The sequence below is a fragment of the Varanus komodoensis genome, unplaced genomic scaffold (genome assembly GCF_004798865.1).
Source record: "Varanus komodoensis strain SLA01 unplaced genomic scaffold, ASM479886v1 scaffold4, whole genome shotgun sequence".
Lineage (NCBI taxonomy): Eukaryota > Metazoa > Chordata > Lepidosauria > Squamata > Varanidae > Varanus > Varanus komodoensis.
The window spans coordinates 56631890-56654224 of NW_025335941.1; the positions used below are offsets into that span (position 1 = coordinate 56631890).

A 22335-nucleotide genomic window follows, 5' to 3' on the forward strand; every position below is an offset into this window, starting at 1 on the left:
GATATTCATGGCTTTTCTCTAGAAATAGAGATTCACTGGAGATAATCATGACTGTCTCTAGATAACTATGTGATGTGTTTGGTGATACATCATCGATGTCAACCTAGTTCCCTAGAGATGCAGCTTTTGTTCTGGGCATCAGCTTGAGCATACCCAAGCCAGTGTGTTTTGGGGCATGTGTAAGACACATAGTTCCCCTTTGGTTTTTCTGTAGCATCTGCCCTTGTAACCAGGCCCTCAGCTGCTACATGGCTATTTATGGTAACAAAAGGAAAAATGGCTGTACAAACAACCCTTGATGCCTATTTCAAGAAAGCTTTGCTAGTAGTAACCATCCTGCTCCCACTCCAGCAGCACAATCAATCAAACCTGACTCTCTAGAACCAGCTCCATCTCCATCATCATCAAGAAATGTTAGGCTTAATATTATCTCAAGAATGTGCAAAACTGTTTTAAGAACTGTTTCTTTTATGTGTTTTTTAAACAATACTGTATACCAACACACGTACATACAGATTCTCTCTCTCTCTCTTCAGTACTTTTGTTATTTCTGTATTATTATAATTATTACAATGCTGTATCATGTTTAAGATATTTTAGAGAATAAGGAAGTATTTCTTAAGTGTTTCATATGCATAGATAGGTAAAAATATATACAAGACAAACATTATGAACAAGTTCTGTTATTGGGAAAACAGAAATTTATATTTCAGTTAAATGTGTATGCAAGTCAGATCACATATAGTAGATGCTCCATATGTGCAGAGGTTAGGTTGCAGGATCCCTATGAAAGTGGAAAAAGCATGAATATCTCTAGCCCCATCCCTGCCCAAACGCAACAGTGCCTCCTCTTTGCAGCAAGGAAATGCCAAAGAGATGGGTGGGGCAGGAAGGCATGTTTTGGAGGCCTTCCTCTCTCCTCTTTCACTTCCTCTCTCTTTATGGTAATGACAATTTCCTGCTGTAATTTTAAAAAAATTAATAGACTTTAGGACAGTTTGTTCATAAGTATGGGTTGTTCGTAACTTGGATGTTTGTAACTCAGCGACTGCCTCTACTTTAAAAATGAAAGAAAGAAAAATGCTGTCTTGCAGTGGCGGAAAGAATATAAGAAAAGCCATGTTGGATTAGTTGAATGTTCTTCCTTGTCAAGCACTGTGTCAAGTGGCCATCTAGCTACTTGCAGGAAGTCTGCAAGTCCGGTGTGGATTGGAAGCACCCTCCTGCTTACATTCTCTAGCAGGTGGTGTACACAGGTATATTGTCTCTGGTACCAGGGTAGCAAATGTATTTATAAGATTTTGTAAGCTGCCTAGGGACTTTTTAAAGTAATTGGCAGCATGTACATGGGAATATAAATGAATGAATGAATGAAATATGCTTATCAGGACTAGGGATGTATGAGGACTTAGGGGTGGGAATCTGTTGGATTCCCTGGGTTCATCTCCCCAGACTGCTCTGCTTTACAGCTGCCTGGAGTCCACGTTCCTGGTAAGAGCACCCAGTCTTGGGGCACTTGCCAGGAGCTGAGTCACACACACTGTATAAGCAACACCCTTCTCATGCACCAAGATCAGCTGCTGTTTGAGTGTCTGCAACGAATGCCAAGAAGGCTGGTCATGAGGGGCTCACCAGGAAAACAGCCCCTCACGACCATTAGCAGTGCCCCTCTCGTGTGCCAAGCACAATCACCCTTTGAGTGGCTTCAGCGGATGCCGAAGAAGGCTTGCCAGGAAAGCACCCCCATGACCAAGCCGCATCCCTCTTCCGCGCCAGCTGCAGTTGGCTCTTGGGTTGCTGCAACTGATGTGGAAGAAGGTTGCTGGTTGCATGACGGGGGATTGTGAGTGTTCATTGACGTTCTCTCAGTTTGGCTTGCTTTAGAAGGCTGGGCTGAGCACAAGAGGAAGCCTGCAAATGCTTGGGTTCGGATACAGTTCAGCCCAACCCTAGTCAGAACTAGTAGCCATTGATAGCCTTCTCAGCAAATTTGTCTAATCCCCTTGTAAAGCTTTCTGAACTGATGGCCAAAGAGCTGAGCAGGGCTGTTGTGGGCAAGACTTTTTGGCGGGCTTTCATTCTTTGGATCTCCATAAGTTGGAGGTGACATGTCAGCACATAACAACAACAAAGTTGAAGACCACCACTGCGCCTTGTAGTAGTGCATCCCCTGGTTTAACTATGTGGTAGGTGAACGAGTACTTCCTTCTGTCTGTCTTGAATCTCCTACCAATAAGCTTGATGGTATGACCCCTTTGGGTTCTAGTGCTTTGAGAGGGGGAGATAATGTCCCCTAATCTAGACTATGCATAATTTTGTATACTTAATTGCATCTTCTTTCCCTGGCCTTCAAATGTTTGGTGCTTTCTTGACTTTTTTTTTGCTTCACCTCTATTCTTAAGTTAAAATGCTTCTGCCAGGCCTTAGATACTGGCAGTAAAAGCTTTCTGCTACGATAGGCTGGTGTATATTTGGTGTGCTTGGCCCCAGCACTTTGCTTTGGTTCCTCCGACCACTGGGATGAGGTCTCCAAGAGCATCTCTAAAATGAATTTGGCCTTAGATTGAAGGGGCTTCCCACCCCAATCTAAAACAAACATAGGAATTTAAGAAACTGACACAACAAAAGCCAGAGTCTTGTGGCATCTTAAAATGCACAAATTCGTTCCCGCATGAGCTCAGATGGATACTGTACACTTCATCTGCGTCCACAAAATGAGATGCCAGAGTAAATTGTTCTTCTTTAAGGTGCCATGAAACTTTCTTCTGTTTTTGTTGCAACAGATGGACTGGGCGGCTTCTCTGGAATTTTTCCTGCTGCTCGGACTGTCCAGAATTTGCTCTGTAGCCCTTCTTCCAGCCTGCAGCATTTCCAGCCTTCTTTGTACCGATAGGAAGAATCTGACAAACAAGGAGCTTTGTTGGCTTCGGCCAGCCTGTGCCAGTCCCATGACCAGTGTGGTGAAGGGGTTAAGAGGCCTGGTCTGAGATTCAAGAGACCTGGCTTCTAGTCCTCACTCAGCCATGAAGTGCGCTGGGTGATGTCAGGCCAGTCCCTGCCTCTCAGCCCAACCCACCTTACAGGGTCGTTGTTGTGAGGATAAAATGGAGAGGAGAACCTTGTAAACTGCCTTGGGTTTCTTGCAGGAGGAAGAAAGGTGAAATGTAAAGGCAATGTAATAATATTAATAGTAGTAATAATAATAGTAGCATCTTATATTAAGGCCAGCTGTTTAACCTGTCAACCACCAGCCCAAGTCCTGATGCCCAGTGCTGATGTTCTTTGAGTAACATCTAATTTGTCGGTTATATATTTTTAAACATTATATCCACCCTCAAGCTTCATAATGGAGATACAGCAAGGGAAATAAAACACTTTACACTTTATCATGGTGTAAAACAAGGGATGTGTCTGCTTGGAAAAAAAATGGCTTTGGAGGTTTTGTGTGTCTTTGATGATTACATCTGCACAATAGAAAAATGAGTGTAAAATCCAGATAAGTCCTACTTAGAATAGACCTATTTAAATTAATGGGACTTCCGTTTATTTCAGTGATTCTGTTCTAAGTAGGGCTTACATTAGACTATATCAGTTTGGGCAATTCCAAACCATTTTCCCATGGATGAGCCTTTTGCTTGCTTTGGTAATGGAAACAGCACTGACATAAACCATGGGGAAAGGCACTTCTCGGGGGCACCCTTAGGACCCCTTCTGCCTCTCTTGTGATTTTGTTCATTGCCTAATGGTAATGACGACAATGATGAAGGATGCTGCCTTTCTCGGGTGGCAGCATCCAAGAGAAGATCACTGCTGTCCTAGATATTAGCTGTAACTATTGGCTTTGTTTTTGCCGGAATATAAAAGCAGAGTTCATCTTGCACAGTGTGTTCCTCACAGCTGCATTTCTTATTTCTCTCTCTTCTGCTTCTGAGAGAACAGAGGCAAATTTGCTTTCCATTTCCAAACCAGGGACTATTCCACACATACCTGTGTTTGTCACCTACCGCAGGCCGGAAGGAGGGATGAATGGAGTGAGGGAGAACTTGCATACAGCAGGGTACCTGAAAGAACACCTTCTCCTATGCTTAAGTTTTAAGGTCTTTGGGAGAGGTCCAAGGGAAGGACTCCCAAGCCTCGGTACTCTCCGCCGAGGGAAGCTCACTTGGCTCCCTCCTTCTTGCCCTTCCCCAGCAGGCAAATGTAGTTTTAGTCAAATGGATCTTTTGTATGTAAGGTAAGGTAAGGTGGCCTGTTGGGCTGGGATGCTGTTTTGATTTTGTTTGTAATTGTGTTTTCCTCTAGCTGTTTTTTAATTAAGCTTTCACTTATCTACATCTCTCAGCTTCCTTCCTTTTCTTGGAAGGAACACTGGGCACAACTCAAATCAATACCTCAATAAATAATAGCATCTCAGACTGCATGCCACGAGAGGCAGTGGTTATTTCCAAGCCTGGATAAGTCCCTTCTCCCTGTATGGACCTAAAGAAATCAAGGCTGTTCGGATGAACAGAAGCGGGCATCCTGTGGCCCTTGGCCAACATCTTGTGCAACCCACTGCAAACAACAACCAGTTCAGGCCTTTGGCAAAAGCAAACCGCATCTTTGTCAGCACCATCTTGGCTCTTCCCCCTCTGCTATGCAATCCCTGATGGATTCATCCCAGGGAAATGTGGGCCTCAACAGAAAATATGCCCCTTCCCCACCACAACTTAAACTCAAGTAACTGTAAGTGAGAGATAGTCATACTTTTTCAACCCAACCAGCTCGATGCACGGTCTACTTTTTAACATGTTGAAAGTTAGTTTTGTTTTTTTTTCTCGAGGAAAGCATCTTAATTTGAGGATTCTTGTGTTTTTTAGCAGTCATTATTCTGTATTTTTTTAACTGGTTTTACAGGTATATTGTTAAATCATCAAATCTTTCACCTGGTTGACTTAGTACAATTCAAATAGTGTGGGTTTTTTCTTGTATTCATGCTCCGCTTAATTACTGCCATGCCTTCGAAACAAATTGGCTACAGGCAACACATGTTTCCTGCCTTCATTACTTGCAGCATCTGGGGATTTCAAGACATTTTGGAACTTTTCTGCAGAAAAGGGATGTCTTCAACTGAGGGCATATCCTACAGATCAAGGATGTCAAGCACGTGGCAGCAATTAGCAAGCCTAGCCTTTCTTTTATTGCACACTCGAGTTAACAAGCTCCTAGTTCATTTTTAAAACTTTGTTCCTTGCAAGCTAAGATACTGAATAGTATGTAAAACAAGCATTGCTTGCGGCCATTTCTTTTCCAGTTTGTGTTTTTAATTTGTCTAATTTCTGTTCACTGTGGTGTGGTATATTGGAACATCAAAATGGATTTTTGGCTTTGGATGTAGAAAACAGATGTCCAAATTCTTGTTCATACATGAAGGCAGCCTTGGGCAAGTGATTTCACCTCTGCTTAGCCTGTCCCACTCACTCCTCCCAAAGGCTAAAATGTTACTTGGTCTTCCTTTGAGAGATGTTCCTATCCAAATGAAGATGCATTGGAGAATCCAGGGAATTCAAAGCAAGCGCTGAGGCACTTTTGGGATACTTAAGATTGTGGAGTGCTCTCCCCAGAGAGGTTCTCCCGGCGCCAAGTCTTTACTCTTTTTGGCACCAGGTGAAAACCTTTTTATTTGAACATCATTTTAAGAATAAGGATTTTAAAGTTTAAGCCAACAGTCGCTTCCCCCCTAATTTATTTATTCTGACTTCTATTCTTATTTTATTGATTATATTTTTATCATTGTCATGGATTTCATGTCTGTAAGCCATCCTGAGACCCTGCTGTAAAGGGTGGGTTAGAAATGTTTTATTAAATTAAATTAAAAATTAAGATGAGAGAATAAGTGGATAGGCTTCCATTACTGTGTTTCCCTGAAAATAAGATTGGGTCTTATATTAATTTTTGCTTCAAAAGACACACTAGGGCTTATTTTCAGGTGATGTCATATTTTTTCATGTACAAGAATCTACATTTATTCATGTACAAAAATCTACATATATTCAAATACAGTCCTGTCATCTTCTTCATAACTCTTCAAACCCCAAATTGTGTTGCAACGGATGTACAAAATGTGTCTGTCTGGCTGATGATCTTAACTGGGGCTTGTTTTTGGGGTAGGGCTTATATTAAAAGGTAAAGGTTTCCCCTTGATGTTAAGTCCAGTCATGCCTGACTCGAGGGGTCGGTGCTCATCTCCGTTTCCTAGCTGAGAGAGCCAGCGTTTGTCCCCAGACAGTCTCCGTGGTCATGTGGCCGGCATGACTAAACACCAAAGTGCACGGAACGCTGTTACCTGCCCACCGAAGTGGTACCTTTTGATCTACTTGCATTTGCATGCTTTCAAACTGCAAGGTTGGCAGGAGCTGGGATGGAGCAGCGGGAACTCACCCCGTTGAGCAAATTCGAACCGTCGACCTTCCGATCAACCAGCCCAGCAGCACAGCAGTTTAAACCACTGCACCACCTGCATCCCGGGACTTATATTACAAGCATCCTAAAAATCATGCTAGGGTTTATTTTCTGGTTAGGTCTTATTTTCGGGGAAACAGGCTAATATGACCATCAATTGATTTTATCAAGCTGTGAATGGAGGGATGGGCTATAGTGTAATATGTTGCATTGTAAGAATGGTTGCTACACACATGGCTGAAGTGGTGTGATTGGCATCCATTCCAATATGAGTGGGCATATATGGTGGGAGGGAAGCATTGTGCATGGGCAATGGGGAAAAGTGCCCCATCTTTCCACAGGAATGGGCTGTGTTTGCAGTATCTACATTGCTGTGAAGGTGACAGGATAAGAAGAGGGCACTTTGGGGAGTGCTGAGACAGATGGATTATTTCTCGAGGGGATGTTTGTGCTGTTTGTTTTCTGATAACATATAAATAATGACATAAGCCAAGTTCAAGTACCCACTTATCCAGTGAACTGAGTGGCTGGCTTTGGGCTAGTCATTACCTTTCAGCCTCCCCTACTTTGCACGCTTGTTTGCATGTGTTTTATCTTCCCCGCTTTGGGCGTTGTTTTCAAATGGTGAGTTGTTCCCTGCTTGCCAGTTAGAGGCAGATAAAAATCTAAATAGAAATGATAAATTGTTGCATACATGTGTTTAGGATCTAGCAAATGGTTTTGCAAAATTTGGAAAAGTAGGAGTATTGTGGAGTTGCTCTGTTTTGGGTCATGCATGGGATTGGGAAGGGTAGAGTGAGTGAGCTCGCATTGAAATGTGTGCCAAATGCAGTTGCCCTTCACAATCATAAGACAGACAAAGACAAAAAAGCTGTCGATTTGGGAATCAAGCTTCTTGTCTGGAAAATGATTCTGGGGGAATCAAGGATCTGGTTCTTTTCACTCTTGCTGAGATCACAGAAGAAAGCGAGGTGGCTGCCTTCTGCTGCACGCTGATGCTGTTCCTCGAAAAATTTTAGTCTCTGAATGGTTAAGCAGCAAATCAGCTGCGTCTGTTCCACTTAACAACGTTATGGCAGAGAGAATCCTGTTGGGACTCATTCTGTTGTCTCACTGGGACCCGTAAGTCCCTGCTCTAATTAATTATATTAAACTAGTTTATATAATTACTTTTCTAGTTAATTAAGTCTTTCCTTTGCGAAATGGCCTGCAATAGTGCCAGTTCATAACTGATGGCTGAATAAGGTAGAGAAAGTTTTCTATGCAGGCACCTATGGAAGTGCAGTCAGATATGGAGAGGGGCTCACTGCCACTTACAGGGCGTAAGTGTCATCCCTGCGAGAAATGCAGAATGGCCAGAATATTATTTGTGGCATTCTTATTATTGAATACGTTTATCTTCAGCTAAACTTGTTTAAAAACAACTCTAAGAGCTCATAACAGCTAAGTTTATGTCTGAAGACCTGTTTGATTTGAAATAAAGAATTGGCTTCCACGTAATAGAAATATGTAAATATCATTTGGTAATTAAAAACATTTAGTCTTGTTAAAGATCAGGCTGGAGATACTGGCATCGTACAGCTATTTTTTTGTTTATTTGTTTAGTTGCAAAGTCATGTCCGACCCATCGCGACCCCATGGACAACATTCTTCCAGGCCCTCCTGTCCTCCACCATCTCCCAGAGTCCACCAAAGCCCACACCCACTGCCCCAGTGACTCCCTCCAGCCACCTCATCCTTTGCCGTCCCCTTCTTCTTTTCCCATCTATTGTTCCCAGCATTAGGCTCTTCTCCAGGGAGTCCTTCCTTCTCATTAGGTGGCCAAAGTATTTGAGTTTCATCTTCAGGATCTGGCCTTCTAAAGAGCCGTCAGGGTTGATCTCCTCTAGGACTGGCTGGCTCTATCTCTTTGCAATCCACAGGACTCTCAGGAGTCTTCTCCAGCGCCACAGTTCAAAGGCCTCAATTCTTACGGTCCCATACAGCTATTGCTACACCTCAGTTTAGGGCCATGCTAAGATAAGGCAAGCTTGTTAAACTGAAGTGTATACAGTGTCTATCCCGCTCCTACTTTTTGTCAACATACACCCATATCCACACACTCCGAACAGCTGCTGTGGACACCAGACTGTGAGACTGAGGAAGCTCATGTTGCTAGAAAGGGTCAACTGGGTATCACCTGGTGTGTAGAACAGAATCTCAATCTGCCACAGAGTAAAATTCCTATTTTATTTCTTTTTATACCTCTTATATTTCTCCCTTTAGGCAAAAAGCCCCCAGCAAATAGTTATAGTAACAACAACAAAAACAACAACACTAAAACTAACACAAAAGTTAAACACAATCACAGTGAAGATCAGCAATCAAAAGTGTCAGATTAAAATTGTTCAGAATGTAAAATTTCTGGTGCCAAAGTTATAGCAGGTGGGAGCTGGTGAGTCTCTCGGGGGGAGAATTCTGTAAACAAGTCCCCTGCCCACCGCTGACATTGCCCTCTCCCGAAGTCTGCCTTGTTGCAGATGGCAAAGCAATACAATTCATATCAAGATTCTCCCCCTTTGCTGTTTTGTCATGCTTTCCAGATAAATACGTATACAGAAATTTTCGGTCATTACACTTAAGGTACTTAACTTTTTTAAAGCCAAGTAAATAATTTCCCCATTGTCACAGTCAACCTGAATTTTAGACATATCAGTTGAGAATGACTAATGAATAATTATACTTGATTATGGCTGCTTGTGGAGAATTGAAGGAGGTCTGTTACAGCAAAGAATTTACATTTAATGATTCCACCCACCACATCCACTTAGCTGGCCGTGCCTTAAAAGTGCACCTCTCTTCATTACTTCAGCTTTCCACATATTCATGAACTTATGTTCTGCCATTTGGCACAAGCCTGTTTCAGTGTCAGAGGCTAAATGCTTCAGTTGTCACAGAGCAGAATTGATGTGTGGCTTCGACCTTTCTGAGTTGGTTTGTCAGTTCACTTGGGGGTGAGCTACACAGTCACTCAGAGACACCCTTCCACTCACCCACCCCCACACGTGAGAACTTGGATGGTCCACTACTTTTTGTAGGGGCAGAAAACTAGTTTTTCCTATTGTATGTTATATACATTGCTCTTGCAGGTTCAGAAGGGTCAACAGGTATGAATGGAAAGAGAAACAGGATCAAATTAAATCATTTGGGAATTTAAAAAAAAATACCTTTTTTGTTGGGAATTTCCTATATAATTCTACCTCTTCTCCCAAAACCTGGGGAAAATGACTTAGCTTAATGCTTTTCAGAATATAATTTTAGTAAGAGGATTGGTGTCTCTCCAACCCAGACCCTCCAAATGAAGTGATGGAATTGCAGGCCAGCACACCTGGAGGGCATCAGCTTGTAGTCCTATCCAGGTGTTATTCAACTGTACCCTTGCAGAGGGAGTGGGATTGCATTGGCTGGACCGCTTCCCCTATGCCCCCCAATTCCGCAGAAAAGTATTATGGGAGATTCTGTTTGGCTGAATGAGCTTAGAATCCTCCCTGTGGGGTCTTTCCCTTGCTGCATTTGCTTTGGAAAACATCTATACTGCTTTTCTTTTAAAAATGATAATCCCAAAGCATTGCTCAATATTAAATCACGATTAAATACCATAAAACAGATGGGTAAAACAGTAAGAAACAATTAAGCATCTCACCAAAATCACCAGGGGCAATGCCAACATTGGGAAATGTCTGAGTAAACAATTGTAACTTCAGTTCTCAACAGACACTTTCCACACTGGGGCCTGCCAGATGGTTACACGTGGTCCGCCACACAGCTGGGACGGCCCTTCTCTGCTCCATGCTCAGATGAACATTAGTCCGCAGTGGTACTGCTTTCATAGTTAATGGGCCAACACCTGTTTTTGTTTTACCTTCTCCAATTGTATTGCATTAATTGTGTATGTGCCAGTTTTAAGTACAAGCTGTCTTGGGGAGCTTTGTTAGAATGGCTCCTGCTGGGAATTTTAAAAATGCCTTTCTAGCGCTTACCCTCCATTTGACAGGTTCTCTTTCTACCTGTCCTTTGTACTCCAGAATATAAAAGTTCTCTGTTCCTCTGTGCACTGATTAACACCATTTATGGTGCACTGGTTTTCTCATGGCGTTTGCACCCCCACTGCAATTCACCAACAAGCTGTACTTACTTGGCTATAGGACAATTGTTCAGCATAAGAAGTGTAATGTGGCATAAGTTAAGAAGTAACGCAGTGTAGCAGGTAGTGTTGGACTAGACCTGGGTTCAAATTCCTACTTGGCCATGAAGTTTAACTGTGATCCAGGGTCACTTGTCTCTCAGCCTAGCCTATACCTCACCTGATGGCTGTGAGATAAAATTCAGGAGGGATCCCTGCACAAGTATGTGTCCTCGTGAGATTATATGTTCAATTGAAGGAGGCTGAGATGACTTTAAAATAGCTGTTCGCCTACAAGGACAGATGTATAATCTTTCTGCTATAGGCATTTGAATTGCAAGGATACAAATATATTGGAGCATAGATCTCTCCTCCCTCCTGCTTTGCGGGAGTAGGAGAGACTGAAAAAGGGGGGAATTGCTAGTTAATGGCAGCTAATCAAAAAGGTGGCCTAGAGGTGTAGGGATTGGGTAGCTTGGGTTTAGCTTTTGTGGGGTGGGATGCATAGTGTGCATTTATAGAAACATAGAATAGCAGAGTTGCAAGAGGCCAAGAAGGCCATCAGGTCCAACCGCCTGCTGTTGCAGATCACCATTTACACCATTCCAGTTGGACCTGCTATTCTTGGTTGGAACATGTCTTTGTTTTTGTTTGCCTCCTCTCTCTTTTTAAAGTGTTGCAATCCACCACTAAACATCTGGATAAAGCTGAGAACATGTTTCCATGTTATTTTTGCTATTCAAGTCCTGGAAGGGTCCCATTTCACCTTCTGAGGTTCAGTGAGGTTCAACCAAGGTTCCATTTGGATGCCAGGAAGCACTTCCTGACAGTCAGGACCCCGAGGGTGTGGAATGGGCTTCCCCGGGAGGTGGTTGAGGCCCCATTGGTGCTGGTGTTCAAGGATAGGCTGGACATGCACATGGTGGGTATGTTGTGAGCGGAGCTGGCTGGAGCCGGGGGTCAGACTAGATGGCCCGGGAGACCCCTTCTGACTCGCTATGTTTCTATGTTAATGTGTATTCTGATATTGGGAGAAGTGTCTTCCTAGCTATGCAGTTGCAGTGAATAATACATGATGTCTGAAACCACCTGATACTTCCATCTCTGCAAATTGTGACTCATTTGGTTTTGTTTCCTTCCCTTCATGTCTATACCAAATTTTGTATAATTAAAAAATAACAGGCCCTCTTTTTTCTTTTCTTTTCTGTCTCTGTTCAGGTGCTCTAGCAGTTTCTATCCCTCGCCTGGATATAGTGATCGCTCTTGTTGGAGCCATAAGCAGCAGCACGTTGGCCTTGATCTTGCCGCCATTGGTTGAAATCTTCACTTACTACAAGGAGAAACAAAGTTCATGGATAATACTGAAAGATATTTCTATAACCTCCTTTGGAGTTATTGGATTTCTAACTGGCACCTATGTGACCATCCAGGAGATTATTTGTCCGGCTGCCTTGATTTCCGTTAATGCTACAGGAATGACTGACTGTTTCAATACTACGTCACACCCAACCATGGGTGCTAATTAATATTTGGAAGATCACAACTCTCCTGGGTTTTTTGTTAGTTTGTTTTTACTGTGGATATATCTGAGAACCAAAGAGAAAGACAGATTCCAATTGTGTAGGTTTTTTAGATGGGAGTCATTTGAAATTATGTCTGAAAACCTAAAACTTACTTTGGTCCATAATGCAAAAGCAGTCAGACCAAGATCTCACTTTTCTTTCCTTCCTTCCTTTCCATTTGACCGCTGCAGAGCATCATCCAGGGAAGGGTGCTCTGCCCAAGCCTTATGGCCACCTGTGTGTTCTTTTGCAAAGGGACCAAAAAGCCAAGCACTACCTGACTCCTTGCTTGGCTGACAAAAATGAAGGCAATGTAATTTTTCCATAAATCCACTTTCATTTTTATGGGGTTTTGTTCCGCAACTGGCCAGGTCTTGGATTAGCTCATTTTTTCCCTGGGAAGTTGGCTGTTCCAAACATGAAGTATAACGAAACTAACAGAATTCCTAGTGGAAGGTTATGCGGGGGAACATGGGGACTAGATATGTTAACAATTTTTCCTAATGTCTGAAAAGCAGTATGTCTTACAGACGATGCCTTTGTCACAACAGTCTTGTTGCAGAATCCAGAACATCAAAATTGGCTCCTACTGTGATGGGATCTTGCACACGCAACTTCTGCCTGGACCATTTGAGCAAAAGGGAGCCATTATGATGAATCATCACATAAGCTATTGAAGCCGTTCCCTTGCCCTCCATTATACAGAATTGCTGCCCTACAGCTCAGCAAAATGGTGTATTTTATTATTTATTCCAAACGTTACAGAGCACTTCTGTATTTGTATTTTGGTGCTGTTTATTTCAAGGAGATATTTCTGCAGACTTTCACTTTAAATGGAAATAACATGTTTTGATTCTTTCATGTTTTCGTCCACCTTTTAAAGGAAATGAGCACTGGCATTGTGTTGATGCCTTAAGTGCAATGAAAGAGTTAATGGAATAGATCTAGATTCGCTCAAAGCAGTCCCAGAGAAATCAATGAGGCCCAATTTAACCATGGCCATCTTAAGTCCCATTGATTTCAAAAGCTCTGAACATGACTATGTCTTGCTCAGTCTACTGTTTTGGACCTTTTTGAAATCAACTGGACATCTTAAAATTGCTCACTTGGTAATTTGCAAAGACTTGAAAAACCAACACAACCTCTGCACTGAAAGCTGCATTTGCCCGAATGCTTTTGGTCATGATCCCTCGGATTTTCTCTTGTGCAGAAGCTCCACTAAAAGTATTAGGAGCTGCCATTGTGGTATTCCCATTCATTTCTGCAGAGTTTTCATAAGACAGCATCCCATGGGGAAGGAGCCAAACCACACAGAACTGCAGACAAACACAAGTCTTGTGTACAAGACTTTTGTGCTCTTCACGGACTAAGCCATGAGAGGTTTTAGGAATTCAGGAGATTTTGTGGGGATCTTCATTTCAGACTGCTTAGCCCACTTTCATGTACAACTGCAGTTGTGGTGGAGTTCCATATTTCACATGCCTCGAACCCACGAGGATCTGACCACCCTCCTGGAGTCTGCCCATGCCACTCCCCCTCTGAACCCAGATCTCTGACTTGGAGCATGAGTGTGCTGCCCGTCGTTTTTCCTAAGGGACAATTTTATTTTAGAAAGGAATTTAATTTAATTCCATTTAATTTTAGAAAGGAGAAAAGCCTACAAAGCATGGTTGGCATGATTGGAATTGTAGGACTTTTCAAATGTGCATAGGATTATATCCTTAATCACATACAAAACCCAAATCGTGCTCAGCTTGCGCCATAAAGGAAGGCCTCTATGCAGCCGCAACATTAGCTTGCACTAGAGGGGTGGGAAGACCCTGCCTTGCCCAGATGTCCTTCTTGACTTCCCCCTTTCGTTTTCCACCTGGCTGGTGGCCGGTTAGCATTCAGGCGCACAGCTCTGCTGCCATTGCATCTGGTTTGTACTTGAGTGTACATACAGTTGCTAGTTTTGTTTTTTAATTGTATCCGAGCAAGGCAGCCCTCACTTTAGTTTCTGGCAGCTCCTTCTGTGTGTTTTCAGAAGATACTAAACTGCCAGCTCTGCTGGAATCCTCCATTTTCTGGCCTACGAATCACATTGGAGGCTTCCAAGCAGAGTCTGTGCCAATACGCCCTAGATTGGAGGAGTAACGCTTGGCCAGCGGTACTCTTTGACTCCCACACACTGATGGCCAGGCCGGGACTGTGATCTTCAGGTCATGCTTGTTAATCCCATAAGTGCCTTTTCCCTCAAGTGAGTGTAGGCTGTTACATCCAGAATCCGCATCATTGGAAACACCTGGATTTCTATTCTTTGGAAGGATTCCACTCCAAATGTTTTGGCTGGAGGTCTCCAGCCCTGCCAGCATGCCAGACTACTCTCATCGGACAGCCCAGCTCTTCAGCTTTCTTTCCTGTCCTCCACTTGCGTGTAAAATGCTCCCCTGTAATTTTGATGTTACATATTTGAAAATGGTTAACAGATGGAGCCGTACTCGAAACACAATTGTGTCTCAGTGTTCTGTGTGTGCATAATTTGCACAATGTATTTTTCAATGTTTTCCTACTGTGTAGGGACTTCTATTTCGAAGCACTTCTGATTCAGAGCAGACTTCCCCAGGTGCAGTGCCTTTATCTCGAGGGCACTCATTCTCCTAGTCTCAATAGTGCTCTTGTATTCCGTTGAATCCCATTGGTCTAAAAATGTGAAGAAAAAGAAACTTCTCCAAAAGAAGATTTTTAATGCTACCTTGTCTAATATTGGATCAGTTACTACATGCGAAATAAATTTCCGAGGAATACATGCCAAAGATAGTGATGCATTAGATTAGATACTTAGATGAAGCTGGAACTAATGAATGAATGTGAAACTGAAAACAAGTATTTAAGGGGGCAACAGAAGTGATCATCTGTATGTCAGAAAAGTAGAAGCAATTCCAGTGGATGCTTTTGTGTTTGTGAAGCATAGATAGAGAGGAATTATGTTAATATGCAGTATATGGATGTATATTTAAGTGGGTTATATGGTGGGCACTTTTAAAGTAGCTTATTCATTGGTTGCATTAAAAAGAAGACTGGACCATGTATCCATTAACTTTCCTAAGGCACCAAAGCTGGGCATGAAGCTTTGGAGATTGTACAGTGTGCGGTAGCTTATGCAGACATTATCTAAATAAAACTTGTGACATAAATCGTCTCTGTTTTTCTATATTTCAACATGTCACTTTGGGTAGCTTTTCAGAGGTGTGGGGCAGTTAGCATCCACTAATTTAGTAGGCAAAAGGCACTCTTAGCCATGTTCAAAGGGTGATATTCAGTGGCAGCCACATATCCTGTTTGTAACTGCTAGTAAATATTTCTGAATTTGTTTGTCTGAACAACAACTCTTCTGTAAACACAGAGCTGGATTGATTATCGAGTTTTGGTTTTGCAGAGTTTCTTTGGCAAAGCAAAATCGTGATGTTTACTTGACTGGCATCCTGTAGAGATGGCACCTGGCCAGCTTCTTGTGTTATAAATTAATACAGCCTCCAACAGGTACAGTACACCCTGTGGGGGGAAAGAGAAGCTCAGATAAGGATCCTTCATAGAAATGAAAGTGCTACACAAGAGCGTTCCTCAGACCCTGTCAGGGCAATACAAATATTCTGAAGACGGGAGCAGCCACGCATGTCATGGACTGAGTCAACATGACGAATAACAGAAGTCCAACGTTGCTGCTTTGGCAATTGTGTACATATTTATGGATGAAACGCATGTTATATACAATCCAACATTTTGCCAAGGTAGTGAAAAAAGAAGACTCAGTTATTGGAGGTTGAAACAAAAAGAAAATGGTATCATAACACTTTTTCCTGAACGACGAATTCAGGACGTAGACAGAAGGCCTCTAGTTTGGATGCAGACTGCCCATTCTCAGAAGCTCTTGTTCTAGTCAGAAATTAATACATTCATAAGACAGTGATTCAAGTTCAGAAGAGAGCATGACAAATGTGCAAGTTTCATTCAACAAGCTCACTAATCATGAAATTCAGCCATATCACTCATGTAAAGCTCTTGCACATTCCTGGGTCTTCCCGTTTCTGTTTCCTTGGATTGGATTGTAAAGAACCTAAATATTGCCAGCTTTTGAAATGAAACACTAGAACTGCAGGGCAGTAACTTGGTGGATGGAAGAAATTTCAAGCTAAAAGAATGGGATTTCAAGGAGATGCAGTTAAAGTGTCCTTCCAGGAAAAAACCTGATGCCAATGCAATATTTTTTCACCTATACTGTGCATTTAAAAGAAAAATAATGGGGCGGTATATGCTGTGTGTGTGGGAGGAAAGAGAAATAACTTTTCCGACAAGTGGACCCCAAACTGTTTTGCAGATCATTTTGCAATACCTTGGAGATGAGATGCATTTCATAAAATTCCATTTTTATAACATTGCTCATGGTTTGCTATACCCAGTTCGTAAAGTTATAGTATCTTGAAACAAGTCAGCTTTATAAAGAGTGGTTTGAAGTTGGGTTGTTTCAAACAAGCCATCGTTAAGATTACCTACAGTGCATTGGGTTCAGACAAAGTGACAAGCCATAGTTAATCAAAACCAAAACAAATGTTTACAAAGGTATCTGTAGAGCAGGGCTACATTCTCTTTCACAGAGGACAGCCCACTGTTTGAAGAAATGACAGAGGACTGTCCTCTATTTTGAAGGGATCTTTTATGTGAGGAGCTGTCCAGTCCAAAGCCAAATGGTAAAAATGAAGATCCGTCAGAAGGAAGAGCTGAGCCTTAAATTTGCCCACCATCAGTGACTGGACAGCAGATTGAGCAGGGTACATGGGTCACCTTATCACAGTATTTCAGACTATTATGAGATATACTGAGTTTCTGTTTCAATTAATTATTTCTACATGTGCACCTATGTGCAGAAACTCGCATGTAAATATTATGCACATTGATTTTTTGTCCTCTTTTTGAGTGATTCATCAATGATCTGCCTATTTCCTTCAGCTTTGCTGAAGAAAGACACAGAAAAGCCTGAGGTTCACCATGGCTTGTCCCCATTATGACATGGCTTTTTTCACCTTAAATGCCAACGCATTAGAATCTGCCAGTCTTCCTCAGTGACTGTCAGGGTTAGGGGTAGTATGGGTGCTCCCTAAGGCCAGTCACAGTTTCAATATACACAGGAAATCTGGTTGTTATAAAGGCCTAGCAACATGGACACCTGTGGCCAGACGCTGTAGGCACTGAACTCTTGTGTAGGGTGGTGCTGAAAAACCATTGTTCTAGGATTTTGTATTTTACATTATCCCTTGGTGGCTTCCCCCAAGGCAAATAGGCATCAAAAGCACTGTGACAGCACACCAGAGTACTGGATAAAAAGAAATACTTCTACCACCTATAAGTTTTCAGAACTCCCCTTCACAAATCCTGGTTTAAACTTATATTTTTGAACTTATTTTGCAGTTACTTGTATTGCTGGCAGGCAGTAGAAATGCATTCTTTATATTCTTGTGAAGATTTCTTTCTTTCTTTTCTTTCTTTCTTTCTTTCTTTCTTTCTTTCTTTCTTTCTTTCTTTCTTTCTTGAGCTTGTAAGTTTAAGGGAGCAGATCACTTCTAGCAGAACACCGAGCGTTTTTTTGCTACATGTAGAAACTGCACTACTGGTTCAGACCAGTCTGATGCTTCCAGAGATTCATTACAGCACAGCCACTGGTCCAGCTGGTTGTCTGCCATGTTGGTTTTAGGTGGGCCTCTATTGGAAGGGAGCTACGAGATGTTGATGTGCAAGTGCCAGTTGCTGCCTTATGCCTGACAGATTGTCCACTAAGTCCACCATTGTCTAGCTTCTAGAAACACCTCTTCAGGGTCTTGGGTAGAAGTCTTTGCTTGTTACCTGATCCTGTTTCACTGGAAGATGGCAGAAACGGATGCATGTTGATGATGTGCTCTTTCTCTGAGCAATGGTGCTTTCTCTCTATCCAGCAACCCTGAGGAATGGCTATCCAGCCTCGGTTGAAGCATCTTCAGCAAAGGACAGCTCACTACCTCCTATTGAACAGTGTCCACCGCTAGGAAATTTCTCATAAATCCGCCCTGCAATTTCCACCCATTTGTTCTGGTTCTGCCTACAGCAGCAAGTCTGTCTGATCATCTGTGCAATTACCTGTCAGATGTGTGAAGACCCTTGTGATATCTCCTTTAATCTTCTCTAGGCCAAACAAACCCAGCTTTTCCAATCCTTCCAACTTTGTATCTGGGGCCTTCACCATCATGGCTGCTCTTCTCTGGACACATTGCAGCTTTCAGTGTCCTTCTCAAAATCTGGCACCCAGAAATGACTGCAGCACTCTGAAGGGGACCTGAATAAGGTGTGTCCAAACCGTACCCTCTGCAACTGGCTAGTGACTGGTTCCTCTGTAGGTGTGTTGATTAAAAGACCTCGTTCCTGTCCATCAGAGTGATTCCTTGCCTTCGGTGGCAGCGTGATTGGAATAACTGCCATGAGTGGAGACTTTTCCCTGTCTCTACTGCACGATGCAGCTCCATACAGCACAGTAACTCACTTTGCACCAGGAGGTAGCAGCCAGTGGTCAGCATGTCAAGGTGAAATTGCCTGAGAAAGCCAAAGGCAAGCAAAGGTTAAATGTAACCAGCATGAACTCCAAAGGGCAGGCGGTGCAAGAAGTGTTGCACTCACTAACACAACCAGGAGGACAACCCAGTGCCTGTTAAGTGAACATTTAGGGGAGGAAACGGTCTCCCAGAATCCTCAGGATGGCTGGCTCGGGGATGGTGGGAGTTGTGGGCCTTTTCCCTATCTAAATCTGCATAGGATCCCATCTTAGATTTACTTAGCCCAGAGTAACCCACGTATTTCCTTCACAGATCATAGCCTCTGTGTGTGTGTGGGCGGGGGGGGGGGGGAGAGGGAAATAAAACAATGTGGGGAGAGGGAGAAGAAAAGATTAAAGGGAGACATAATAGCAGTCTTTAAGTTTCTGATATTAGTAGAATCATCCTAATGGTACAGTGAGGGCCGTTTGACAGTGAATGACGTTGCTTCAGGAAATGGTCGTCTTTCATTGTAAGCACTTGAGCTGAGATTAGGTGACCCTTTCTCATGGATGCTCTAATGGCGAGATTCCCACAATGAACAGCAGGACTGAATGGAACAGTCCCTCCTGCCTTCTTTTGGCTGGAGGACTCACTTGGAATGCTGCTAGTGCCACAAGCATCTCACAAAATGTCTGCCATGGAGGGGTTGCCCAGTGAGAAAATGGCTGCCATGCTGGGCATGGTGCACTCCATATGTATTGGGCTGCACTTCCCCTAATTTGACAGCCAGCTGTGGTGAAGGCTGCTGCAGGGAAGCAAACCTCTGCCTGACCACGGCTGGGGAGAAGCAAAATTGCAGCCAACAATTCAAGAAACTGACATGGTGATTCAAAGAGGAAGTGTTTCCTGAAACGGTCCTGCTCTTTACGGTTTTCCCCCAGAAAATTTTGATCTTTCTTCACCACATCTATTTGGGAATCAGTTCCGTTGAATTCAGTGGGGCTTGCTTCTGATTAGAAAGGCAAAAGATCGGACTTTTTAGCATCTGATTCTTTCTGCTCCACAAAATGTAAATGGCACAGGCATGCTTTTCAGCCTTCAGGCCTGCTGAAATAAATAAAATGCAAATAAAATATCTTTGGAGGTTGTGGTTTTTGTTTTTCTTTTACAAGATGTTCTTATAAAAAGAAAGAAAAAAGGCCAAATATTTAAAAAGATGAGAAGGTGGAAAGAGAAATGTTTTTTCTAGCATTTACGGTTTCAAAACAGGTTTTCTGGGGATAGCTTGCTGTGATTTTATATTTTTAACAAGCCAGCTACAATCACCATCTTTCTTTGACTGGACACTTTACCACATTCAGCTCTCAAATACCACTTAATACTCAACTCTCAAGAAAGTAAATTGTTGTTGGAGGAACAATTTACCTTCCTCATGAACGTGTCCATTTCTTTGTAGATGCTGCACTGGTAATGGCATACCCTAGTAAATGGCAAAAGAAGCAGCCATTTTTTAAACATGGCAGCCACCATTTTGAATTTTCCAAAAGCCAGGAAGTGCTTCCAAACAATGGTGCTTGCAAGAAGCAAAATAGTGGCTGATCTGATTCTTCCCCCACTTTGCCTGTTCCCCAGGTAATTTTACCTCACCTTAGAAATATAGCTGATATGGTACAGCCCTACCCAAGAATGAAGAGTGAGGACCACCACCAGTTAAAACATACCATTTTTTACATGGTAGAGGGACATGCCAGAGGGACAAATGATCTCCATATGCACCTGTATGTTTATGGATAACATTGAAATTGCTGTCAGCAATACCATTTGTCTTCCACAGTACCGTGGAACTGAAAGGTGCAGGTTGGCCACCAAGCCAAAGGGTCAGGGGAACAGAAGGACCAGTTTTCTCGGCTAATTGGAGAATGCCGTGATCTCAGTCCTTTGCGGCAGCATCCATATTATGGGCTCATAAGGAACAATGGATAAAATTTCACAGCAGCAAAAATATTGGCCTGTGGACGCTCTAAGCTGCCTTTCCACCCACTGCCCCCTGTCCGTAGACTTGTTGAAACTACTGCTAGAACTCTCTGATCTCAATCTCTGTCTCTCAAGTCTGAAAAGAATGGAAACTGCCTTGATCTACTTCTATTTCTGTATCCATTTCTATTCAGACCCATCTCTGCCCATATAGTTTCAATAATACCCCCTAATGAATACCTAAAAAGAGACCGTTAGTTCTGTTTCACTGGTACCTGAGCTTGGTCTTTCCATATCTTCCCTGCTGATGTCTTTGGAGGTTCTGAAGGTAGGATCTGAAAGCAACTAAGCCATGGAATATTTTTTGCACATTTCCTTCATATTGTTCTGAACTGATCTGAAGCAGGCATTCCCTCCCTATGCCCATCCTTCATTGTCTGGAAGTTTCTTTGGGAAAGGGCCCATGCCCTGATTCTGTTACTGAAAGAAATTTTGCTAGTCTGGTCACGGTCTGTAATCTTCAATCTAGGCTGAATTCATCAGAAAGTTAAAAATGAAAATCTGAGGCTGGTGAATTACACATAATGTGATTGAATAATAGTAATAAGAAGGATAAACTAGTTTGATATGGGAATGTGTTAACATCCTAATCCTGTTCATGCTATCCAAATCAGAAATTGCACCCTATGATACAGATTAGTCACCAAATTGTTGCTGTTCTTTTTCTATGCCGACAGAACTTATAAAATGAAAGAGCAAAGGATGTGGGGAGAGAAATTGTTAAGTCATAAAAACTGTATTCATTATGCACTATTCAGCCAACCCCCAATGGGGAAAAATGGACTGAACTATATGGGAAATGAAGGAGCACATTGCTCCGAGCACAGTGAAGCCAAAAAGCAGAATTCAGCTCCAGGAAAATTCCAGAAGGTGGAGCCAAAGAAGTGGGGCTGTGGGTGTGGGCCCGTATCTGGCCCAGTGGGCTTACCCAGATGGCCACACCACCTTCTGGGTCCAGCCCTTTCCTCTGGCTGCCAGTCAAGTGGTAGCTTCTCCGCTTCCATGGAGGCTGTGTTCCACTTCCCCAAAGGCATAAATGCCTTTCCTGGGGCTCAGTTATTCCTGGGGAGCCAAGGCTTCAAGCCAGATTGTGCTGATATTTTGGCACCATGACATTTGCCTTTGGATCATGGCTGGATTGCAGTCCCCTCTTGCTTCTCCCAAATGGCTACTGAAGGGCTGTCACACAACTCCTTGCTTTTTCTCTGCTACCCAGAGTTGTAGCAGGATAGATTTAGGCAGAACCTTAAGAGAAACTTGTTAACAGAACTTTCTGCTCCTCTCAAAGTCAACTTTGGGGGAAATGGAATGTTCCCACCTGGTTCTGCCTATGAGCAGGCTAAATGTGTTCATACTTAGAGTGCACATTTAAATTAATGGGATCTGGTGATGCTGTTGGGGGGCAACCTATTAGAGCAGGAGCCCTAATTCTCCGAGAGGCCATCTGCCCCACTGCTCTGTTGTCCATGGGTCCTTGCTGTAATGAAGGAACAAGGGCCCTAATGATCCCTGTTGCTTCTGCTACTCCTGGATGAGCTGGCTTTTTGCCTTACCCTTCCCTTCCCCTTCCCTTCCCGTTCCCTTCTCCTTTTCTTCT

General features: G+C 42.9%; 1 protein-coding gene across 1 annotated transcript in view; it reads left to right on the plus strand.

Moving 5' to 3' along the window:
* The window catches only part of SLC36A4 (solute carrier family 36 member 4), an 87688-nt gene extending 72347 nt beyond the window's left edge, over positions 1 to 15341 (plus strand). Inside the window, exon 9 of the mRNA XM_044442352.1 lies at positions 11822 to 15341. Coding sequence (XP_044298287.1) covers positions 11822 to 12129 — 308 coding nt within the window. The 3' untranslated portion in view covers positions 12130 to 15341. The remainder of the gene's footprint in view (positions 1 to 11821) is intronic.
* Positions 15342 to 22335: the final 6994 nt, after the last annotated feature.